Source organism: Squalius cephalus, assembly GCF_949319135.1.
Source record: "Squalius cephalus genome assembly, chromosome: 20".
Lineage (NCBI taxonomy): Eukaryota > Metazoa > Chordata > Actinopteri > Cypriniformes > Leuciscidae > Squalius > Squalius cephalus.
In genome coordinates this window covers 13,387,761-13,398,885 of record NC_137141.1, presented here as the reverse complement: position 1 = coordinate 13,398,885, position 11,125 = coordinate 13,387,761, and the positions used below count along the sequence as shown (strand labels likewise).

At 38.9% G+C, this 11,125-nt stretch overlaps 1 protein-coding gene across 1 annotated transcript; it reads right to left on the bottom strand.

Moving 5' to 3' along the window:
• Positions 1–862: 862 nt before the first annotated feature.
• Positions 863–7,566, bottom strand: lrrc57 (leucine rich repeat containing 57). Its single transcript, XM_079854228.1, has 6 exons — positions 7,294–7,566; positions 6,633–6,776; positions 6,400–6,535; positions 4,892–5,160; positions 4,614–4,799; positions 863–2,074 (listed from the first exon to the last, which is right to left on the bottom strand). The coding sequence occupies exons 2-6, from the start codon at positions 6,714–6,716 to the stop codon at positions 2,033–2,035; spliced, it is 717 nt and encodes a 238-aa protein (XP_079710354.1). The 5' UTR covers positions 6,717–6,776; positions 7,294–7,566; the 3' UTR covers positions 863–2,032.
• Positions 7,567–11,125: the final 3,559 nt, after the last annotated feature.

Below are 11,125 nucleotides of genomic sequence, written 5' to 3'. Positions count from 1 at the left end.
AGACCGGCCCGTCTGGCACCAACAACCATGCCACGCTCAAAATTGCTTAAATCACCTTTCTTTCCCATTCTGACATTCAGTTTGGAGTTCAGGAGATTGTCTTGACCAGGACCACACCCCTAAATGCATTGAAGCAACTGCCATGTGATTGGTTTGATTAGATAATTGCATTAATGAGAAATTGAACAGGTGTTCCTAATAATCCTTTAGGTGAGTGTAAATCATACCTTGGTTTAAATAAAGTAGTGGCCAAAAGGGATGTCCAGAGGGGATATTTGTATAAATATATTTGATATTTAATGACCCTACAAGTTTGATTAAACCATCAGAATAGGAGGAATATATTTTATAAAACAAAAATTTTAAATATGCAGGAAGAACAAAACACTAAGCTTCGTTAAGGTATTTATTTGACAAAATAATTTGGTAAAAAAAAAAAGGCAAACTTTTAAGATTAACGATTTTTTTAACGATTAAGAACAACATTACAGTAAAAGTTATTTACATATTCTAGTCTAGTGGCTAGGAAGCGATTTAAGCTTTTATCTTTTATAAAATGAATTAAAAACTAAAGCATATCTGTTGGAAGTAAGTGTTGCTAATACAACTCATTGTGTTTCTCCCTAAACATTTACATTTAATAGAGAACATATTCAATTTATTCTTTACATGTTCTTTACTTGGTCATAAATTTACCTGCAGAAACCCTGTGTCAATTTTCCTATAGGTTGGACATCAATTTTGGCCACTACTGTACAAGCTTTAAAGAGTATTAGTTTAAAATTTCAGAATTATTTGAAAGAAGCCCTTAAAATGCCCTCAAAGCAAATCATTTGAGTCAATGATATGTCGAGTTGTGTTTGAGTATTTATATATGCACTATACACAAAACTGCAAGTTGGTAGTCTTGATGTGTCAGTAGTAATCACAAGTATAAACACTGTACATGTAGATAGATGTACTTTATTAATCCTGAGGAGGACATTCAGGTGTAATTTGCTTGACAATTGCATGGCATTGAAATTTTAATAGAATGCGAGCTTTATTCTGCAGCTAAATGCTGTAGCGTAAAAATATTTAGGTGACAGTACATTGAGGAGACGTGAAAGTATAAGCTACCAATGACTGCTTGTGTTATAATTCCGAATGTGAAATTACATCTTTAGATGTTTGTAATTAACACATTAGCATTCATGTGCATATATTCAGAAACAGAGTTGACATTCAAGTGTGTAAGTAATAGATTAACACGTAGACACAACAAGAATTGGATTTGCAATCTCAAAATGGCATGAAAATACATAATCCTTCACCAAAATGCTTTTCGGGTTCTGCACTTTTAAAGAAAACATGCAGCAAGTATAAATGTGTAAAAGCAAATTCAAACTGAACATTGTGTTGTATTAACAAAAATATAAATATCCACTGGCATTCGTTTCATTCAACATTAAGACTTATATGCAGCCTTTGATGTTAGAAAAAAATGGCTACTTCATAAATATCACAAATATTCTTTAACGGAAGTTTCGAGATCACAGTTCAACCGAAATACTGTTACACAACAGTTTATACAATAAAGCTTAAATAAATTGTGTAATCAAATAATAAAGTAGATTTAATTGTTAGAAATAGGCTACTTTCAAACTCTAAATCATTCAAATAAATGGATCAATAAATGCATTGCAAAGGGGTACGGGATGTTCATTATGTTAGTTAAAAGAGACGTGGCATTAGTGCGCTCAAAAATAAAAGAAACCATTCTCCAGTGTAAATGTCCTCATAAAGCAGAATCAGCACTGTATTTCAGTTTATAGAATCTTTGCAAAAGAAAGAGTGATGCACGGTTCATAAATGTGCTCTCTGTACTGTAACGGTGATGAGCAGCAGGCCTGTGGTCTCTGAGCCGTCGCCGTGAAGCAGTCCTGACCTTTTTTCTCCATTCCCGTCTAGCCATTTTCATGTGTGGTCAAAGCTGGAACCTCTCTACGCTAAATCCCAGCGCAGATGACAGGTGCAGCAAGCCTCGGACTGATCACGCAAATTTCTTCTTGGTTGCAGTGAAACGTTCCATGTACTGAGCAAGGGAAAGATAAAAGCAAGTCATTATATGACTATGTAAGAAAAGAAAAAAAGAGTAATAGAACTAAATTTCAAATGGCTTTCTTAATCTAGATCGTTTATTAGTCTGAATATTGTCTTAAAGGTGCAGTAAGCGAATTCTGAGAAATGCCGTTGAAAGTGGATGTTCATATTTTGTTCTTCCTTGTCGTTCGTTCTCCATCTTTGATGTATTTTTTTGCAAAGCATCATTTTGCTTTGCTTCAGTTATGATAAAGAGATTGCGTGTTCGTGCATTTTGGGGGCGGAGCAATGAAGGGAGGTGTGTGTTTGTTCAGGTTGATTTCAAATCACTTATTGCACCTTTAAGACTATAGTTTTAGCATGTAATCATAAATTATCTGCTTGTGTTTGCAAATAGATGGGTGCAGGTATGACGTCAGAACCCCAAAGACTGATTCGCCCCTGGTTACTTCAAGATTTTCCTATGTGGGTTTTAATGGGGTTTTTCAATTATGAGTAAATTAAAGGCACACTATGCAGTTTCCGTTTTTGTCAAACAGCGACCCCTAGAGTCGCTGTGGAGTACTTGTATTTAACGTTACTGTCGTAAATACCACTCACGCAGAGCAGTCTCTGCACTCTTCCGACCGCGCTTTCTTCGTCGACTTTCTTCGTCGACACGTGCCATGATTCACGTCTGAAATGCGTGCTAGTATCTTCCGTAGAGGCTGCTTCATATGTTGTTGATGTATGTGACGTCGTGCTGTAAAGCAAGTCGTGATTCGCGCAAGGTTTGTCGGGGCGCCACCTCTCAAACTTATTTTTATATCAGTAGATATAAAAAGATTTAACTGATTATAAGATCGAAATTTCACTCATAAGTGAAGCAAATAACTGATTGGATCGAGTTTTTTTTTTTTTTGGTAACGCTTTACAATAAGGTTTAACATTAGTTAACTGTATCAATTAACATTAACAAAACTTCTACAGCATTTATTAATCTTAGTCAATGTAAATTTACTCATTTTAATTTTTAATTTTAAAATCCAAAGGTGTATTTGTTACTAACGTGAACAATAAACAATTTGATTTTTACTAATGTTAACAAAGACTAATTAATGCTTTAAAAAATATATTGCTCATAGTTAGTTCATGTTAGCTAATGCATTAACTAATATTAACAAATGAGAACTTTTTGTAAAGTGTTGCCAATTTGTTATAGCCACTTGGCACCGTTTATGCCTGAAAGTAAGATCTGTTTTGGGCAAACCAATCACAAGTGGACTAACTAACCTTTTTTTTGTAAAAAAGAAAAAAGGTCCAAAATGCATTGAGATTTAATCACTCAAACTACATTATATTTGAGGGGTTTTCTTTCTTTTAAACCCCAGGTTCCTTAGAGGCAAGTTGTATTGTCAAGTGTGAATAAATCTGAATTAAAATGAACTGAATTGTTCAATTCCTAGCTAGATTTCTTCTTGGTCTTTCCTATTACACCTTCCTGAGATGACGGGGTTAGATTGTGTGGGATTTGACTTTGTTTCAAAAATAAATACTTAGACCAGTTTTGTTTACATTCAAACTTAAACTGTGGTATTTTCCATCTTGGAAAAAAACGTGATATTTATAGAGGATGAGACGCACAAAACTAAGCTGACATTTAACATTGGACCTGGAATATCATTATGCCTTCTTATAAAAGACCAAATATAAAGCTATAAAAATTAAGGTTCTAAAAGGGGGTTTATGCAGCAATGCCATAGAAGACATGTTTTGGTTCCCAAAAGAACCTTTCAGTGAATAGTACATTTTTCTTAGTGTGAAGCATTTTAATAATCTAAAAATCCTTTTTCCACTATAGGCCCTTTAGCACCGGGTAGTTATAGGAACTTAGTAATAGGAACCAGCCATCATTCGCACCGCCAGTTGGAACTCAGGTAATGTAAGCTGCACTTGTTTGTTTAGACGGTGCAGCAGACATTTATTTTGACGGCGCTAAGAACGCTAGAGCTTGAGCACACAGCTCCCATTCTCTGTCTTCATTAGTTTACAATCTGTTTAACATTCCTGTCTAATGCGTTATTAGATATAACTATTATACATAGAAATTAGACAATTGTGTTGGATTTTCTCCTTAGCGTTAAGATTAAGAGGTCCATCTATCACTGTTTTCCATGTTCATAGAGTTAGTTCATAGAATAAATATATAGGCTATAAATCTGTGTGTGTACACAGCTTTTTTTTTTTTAAATGGTGGGAGCTGGTGTTTCACATGCGTTCGGCTGTGTACACTAACATCACTGGTCTGAAGTAGGAGCTAATTCAGTTCCTCCAAAAGTATTCCTAGTTCCTGCGGTGCGATCACGCCAAAAAGCGAGTACTTTAGCCATTAGTTCTAGGAACTATAAAAAGGTTCCTCTGGTGTGAAAGCCCCGAAAGAAAGAACCTGATGTGGAATGGAAAGGTTCCATGGATGCTAAAGGTTCATCATGGAACCAGAGATGGCATTGAAGAGAAAAATATAAGAGTAGCCTAAACTGACACAAACGTACTTTATCATATCCTTCTAGGTCCCGCATATCTTTCACTTCGAACAGGTTGCCCTCCACAGACAGCAGGGACACCTGGGACTCTGTGAGGATGGAGATGGGGATAGAGGAGAGCTCCAGACAGTTCTCCTCCAGCCGTAAGACCTTCAGCCTGGGAGTGCGAGACACCTCTGGAGTCAGGGTTGAAATCTGAAACAGAACAAACACGGCAAAAAAAAGTCACCCTGACACCCCTATATCATGACTTGACATTTCCTGGATGCAATGAACTAAAAACTCACCTGGTTCTGATTGAGGTTGATTTCAATGGCTTGCAGTTCGGCCACCTCTGCAGGAACCACGTGGATCTGATTCTTGGACAGGTCCAGAACATCGAGCTGGCGAAGGCTGCCGAGTCCAGCGGGAAACTCCTTGAAGTGATTCCCAGACAGGTTCAGGGTGCGCAAGGACTTCAGTTGACCCACTGATGCAGGAAGCTGATTCAACTGGTTCCCATTTAAAATAAGAGTCTCCAGCTTCTTGAGTTTCCCGATATCATTTGGTAGACTGGCTGTACACAATAAAAATCACATATTAATGGAGTGCTTAAAGGTTCATATAGTAGAAAACAGGCTTTTTTTGCAATCATTTTTTAATATTTTAATAATATTTAATAACCATTATTTAAATAAGCCAAATTAAATGCAAAAACACAAAAAATGACGTCAAAATTACAGTTTTGTCGAATATCCTTGTAAGCACAGTTTATTAAGAAAAAAGTCTGTAGACAGGGGTGCACATAACTGGTGTGTATGCGTGGTAAAAATGAACGATGTGCGGCAGAAAACGTGGAGGGAAGCGCTTTTGAGTACCAACATTTTTGGGTACAGCCTCAGAGACACGTTTACTTACTAGAGTAGGATTTTTCTCCATCTCTGGTAAGATAGCAATCCTTATGATAAGTGTGTTCATTAATTATTAGGGGTGCAATGGATCGCAGTTGATGCGTGATCCGCACGGACCAGGCCCCACGGTTCGACACGCATGTGATTAACTGCTAAGTTTAACCATCTTAAAGTAAAAGTTTATAATTTGGACGTGTTTTGTCTTACCAATTTACACATTCAAACGATTTTAAATGTGGAAAAAGAGGCGAAAATCAGGACTCTCGTGCTGTTATCTGTGCACACAACAGCGCACACACCCGAAGTGCGCACGCAGAGAGAGAGAGAGAGAGAGAAGGGCGTTTCAGACAGCACGTGAACAATTGATTCCTCTTTCGTGTTTAATTGCGGTTGAACGGACACATACACACAAAATGATGTTAAAACACCTGTCTCTGCAAGTATTCTCTCGTTTATGTCATAAGTGAACAGTAGAGAAAGTAACCGGATGTGTGTCTGTGCATTCGGTCTTAAAGTGACAGCAGCCTAATATTCCTGCTGTTGTCTATGTCATTAATGTAAATAGAATAAAATAAAAATACAGCTTTAACAAAGATGAACCTATATATGATTTCTACAGTGAACAAATATTGTTATTTTACATTTAGACAGCTTGTAGGATAAATGTGCCGCGTAAAGTGTGAGTACTAAGCAGCATCTCCAGGTGCTCCCTTGAGAACCAGACCAAAAAATTGTGTGCATCCCTGTCAATAGGCATGTTAGGTGTCAACTACCCAAAAAGAAAAGAAGAAAGTACTTTTTTTGTAATGTTATTAAAGAAAGAACTTCAATAACATTACAAAAAAATAAAAAAAATAATATATAATGTTAAGTTTATCTTAATGTAGAGATTTGTCAACACTTACTCAGTTTATTGCTGCTTATGGTAAGACTCTTGAGTTGCTGGAAGCCTCCTATGAACGCTGGAAGCACCTCGATTTTGTTATTGGACAGATCAACTGTCCGCAGGTTTGCGGTGAGTTTCTGCAGCTCTTCTGGGAACTATATAAACAAAGACACATGAGCTGTCAATAATCCATGGACGTTGCTGCGAAGTGCATCTGAGTGGGGAATGTGATTACGACAAGCCTATTAGTACCTCTGTCAAACCCTTTCCAGTCAGCTGAAAGACTCCAGTCTTCTGAGATGTTTCCAAATGAGCTTTGAGCGCACTGTTCCCCATTTACAGGATCTGGATGTTGCAGATACCGTTGAATTTAATATCAGGAAATCCACTGGAAGACTAAAATAAAGCAATAATAGCATTTACACGTTATATGAAGTCCAGTTAGCCACTTAAATGAACCATGATTCTTGCATAGTAAGCATAATTTAACTATTAGCATGGCTAGATCAATACAATAAAATACAATAGAACGTGTTATGAAAAATAGCAACCTAAACACACTTTAAACCTATAATTACAAACGACAAAGATTGAATTACTGTATTTTATTACTATTAGATTTATTCACTGACTCTTTCATTCACTAATTATTTAGTAAGAACCTACAACAACATTTCAGCTAAAATCTCATCGTTATAGTAGTTGTTACCATAGTAAAAGCATGGTAAATATGGAAACCAGAAAACATTTACGTAATCTCGGAGCTAAACAAACACATGAACAAAACCTTATCTGTCAGCACTTTAGCGAAAAGTCTAATTAACACCGAGCTGTCACAAATCTGAACATGCACGCCTGAAACAGCAGTTGACAGCTGTAACTTATATTATTTCAGAGTAATAACGTTACTTGCCTTTAGCCTGCTAGCTCGACTGTAAATCCAGTTTGACAATGTGTAACGTTACAGCAGGAAAAGTTTACAGAATCCCGTTGGATAGAGCTAAAGAACCTTCATTAAGCGCTTAACGAATGTGTAAAAAGGTAATGAAATATGGTTGGATGGTGATTTAAGGTTGTGATCAAATGGTTATCTTCTGGGGAACTTTGTCCATCCCCAGGTTGATGTTTGTTTATGTAGATACAGACAGTTTATTGAGGCTGCTGCGTGTAATTACACCTCCCGCCCGCTGGCTGGCGGTAATAGATCATGTATCTTCCGTTATATATTCTGTATATCGCCACTTAGTGGCTTGGCTGTGAAACGACTTCAACAAACTTTTAAAATTGCAACCTAAATATCTAGGCTTATACACATCTAATAGCAAGCATAATAAATAAGTATAGTCTACCTTATAAAAATGTAGCCTATTGATACTACTGTAATAATTATTATGGAATCTCATCCATTGCACTGTTCATAAATAAGGGTTGCAGCAGCAGGGTTGCAAATTTAGACTGAAATAAGCTAACTAGCTACTTTTTATGCTTTATTTTATGTTAGATAATCAGTCATAAAAACATCTAATAGGTCTCACAAGAAGAAGAAAAACATGGAAGATGCATTCAGAATCGGTCTCATTTAGTTTTGTTTTTGCATGTCAACAGTCAGTGGCAAGATGATTTGTTGTTGTAACTGGTTACCATGGTGAATGTTTGTAAAGTGCAGTGTAGAGTGTGCAGAGCAGAGACCACATCCACGTCCTGACATGTAGGCCTATGCGCAAAAGATGCAACTGTTGCTATTTAATTTTTCTATAGGCTATTATAAAATGACACACTTTTTTCTTCTTACTAGAATGGCATCAGTATAGCCATATAAATTGTCTCTGGTATAGCCTACATCCTCAGAATGTTTTATTATTTTTTAACTTTTATAACAGCTTGTCCCTGGGGCAGTACCCTACTTTATACCTTATTTACCTATAGCGCTGGGTAGTAACTGAATAATAGATTACGTAATCAGATTCCAAAAATTAAGTAGCCTGTAGTCATTAGGTGTCTGGAGAGTGTCTTGCCCAGATCCAGGACACGGCCAGACCCAGAGCCTGTTTCACCACCTGAGACCACGGAGGAATTGTTTGGGCCCCCCACAGACGGAGAGCTACCACTTCAGCCAGAGCCAGAGGATAAGAGGACAGTGCTGACCCTCACCCCGGAAGAGGAACCCCCAGTGGGTTGTGAGACTTGCGGGCCGTCCGCTACGCTCTGTTCCTCCATCCCTATGGCTACAGTGGGCTCCTCCTTCCCTTTGGGTATCACCTCAGTCTTTGGGCAGTCTGGCTTCTCCTTACATGATCATCACTGAGGCATTGCTCCATCGGCTACTGCTCCTCCCTCCCTTGACTACGCCTTGGGCTGTCAGCTCTTGGCTCTGGGTCTGTACCTTCAGACGGATTCCATCATCGCCGCTGGGGTGGAGGAACAGAGCGTAGTGGATGTGGGATGAGAGAACCCCGAGACGATCTGAGTGCGTAGGCGGATCCACTGGATTTACCTGCTCAAGTGCTGATGGTGGTTGTAGGACCTGAGGCTCGACGTGAGTGATTGGCGTTGCAGGAGATGGTGAAGGGCTGACAACCTCCAGCAGAGGCGGGGGTGGAGGACTGGCTGAGCAGGGCTGTGATGGAGGCAGATGAAGGCTAGACAGGGTCGAAGGTAACACAACATTGTCCATGCAGATGTTTGTGCTGTCTAAAAACAGTGATGAAGGTTCAGAAGGAACAGATCAAAAGTTCAAACCATCCACAGTGCTGTCTAGGAACAGCGATGAAAAATCCGAAATGGGGTGGGAGATGATACCTCCACACTGAAGTCAATAAGCCAGTCCTCAGTCTCAAATTCCACCAGTATACCATCGGTCACTGATGTTGTGGGCTCACACCCCTGGTCAGACTCACTGGGGGGCTCCTTTTCCGGGGCGAGGGTCAGCACTGTCCTCTTATCCTCGGGCTCTGGCTGAAGTGGTAGCTCTCCGTCTGCGGGGGGCCCACACGATTCCTCCGTGGTCTCAGGTGGTGAAACAGGCTCTGGGTCTGGCCGTGTCCTGGATCGGGGCAAGACACTCTCCAGACACCTAATGACTACATCCCTCCAGTTAAGTCCAGAGGTGTCTGGGAGATCAACATGCTGATGGTAATTGGTCCCAATCCAGAACAGATTCTTCAGGGTTTTGTCATTGGAAGGGCTGGCGAGTGCAAGACGACTGAAGTTAACTGTGAAGCTCCAAAAATCGGGGTTCTCCTGAGCCACCAAAATAAACTGAGCTCTTAAATCCATTTTGTGATCCGTTCATCTCTCACGGGTGCTTGCAGAAAGGCAGACGAAGATTATATTTCCACCACAAAGTTAATGACAATAAGCAAGCAAGCAGACAGGCAGGAGGAGCAACACACACTTAACGTAGACGTGACCAGATAACAAATTATCAAAGAGGATGATCTGATGAGTCATTGTGAACATCATGAAATGATGTCTGACAAAGAACACATGTGACTGATGAAAACCGACTGAAAGTCTGTGAAAACATACTAATTGAACATAACTGTGACAATTACAATCTGTGTATATTTGATGAAAAATGAGTACAACAGAGGCCTTTAATTTAAGATGTCTTTAATTTATTATTTTTAAACCAAATACTATTTAAAAATACCTCAAGACATTGGTTTGGAGAGTGTACAAATAAGGATCAGTGATCAGTGTTTTATAATTCATAAAGTTTATTCTTTAATGGTCAAATGCAACAATCAAAAAAGTGTTTTTCGGCAGACCATTCAAACACATCCACTCTATGGTGTAGAGTGTCTAGGCCTGGCATTGTCTTGCTTCCCAGGAAAGATGTCATCTTGATGGCAGCATATGCCTCTGTACAATCCCAATACATCTCCTTGCCAATGGTACCTTCACACCCATGCCATTTGCACTGATGTTTGCTTTTGCACCTGTCGCTGATGAAAGTCTAGATGGTCCCATTCATCTTTGGGACTGAGAACTCAATGTCTGTTTTTCCCAAAAACAAGCTGAAACGTGGACTCATCAGCCCACAGCACACATTTCCACTGTCTTCCGGACCATCTGAGATGAGCTCGGGCCCAGAGAACTCAGCTCCATCTCTGCACTGAACAGTTGTATAGCTTTCTCCTTGCGTAACAGAGATTCATCCTTGATCTTGATGCAGCATTAGACTGTTTTAAGTGACACGGTTTTCCAAAGTACTCCAGAGCCCATGCTGCTATATTTAACAGTAGCATGACGGTTTCTCATGCAATGTCATGAACATTCAACAGAGGTTTCCTGCCCTGTCCTTCATGTACTGAGATTTCTCTGGATTCCCTGAATCTTTTCACAATATTATGTATGGTAACTAGCTGGTGAAAGACCTAAAATCTTTGCATTCTTGCATTGAGAAATGCGATTTTTGAATTGTTTGATAATTCTCTCATGAAATTTGGCACAAAGTGGTGAGTCATGATGACCCATCTGCTTGCAAAGACTGAGATGCTCAATTTACACTCAATCACGATACCCTCACCTACCAATTCACCAACTTATTGTGGACTGTATCAAAAGAGTTTAACTTGGATATTCTATAAACTTTTCACTTTTGTTTTGCCTCTGTTCAAGCTTTTTTGGAGTGTGTTGCAGCCATCAAAATAAAAAATTGTTTATATTTACAAAATGCAATTAAGTTGTTCAGTGAAAACACTGGAAATCCACTGTACTTTTGGCATCAGTTTTGTAACAGA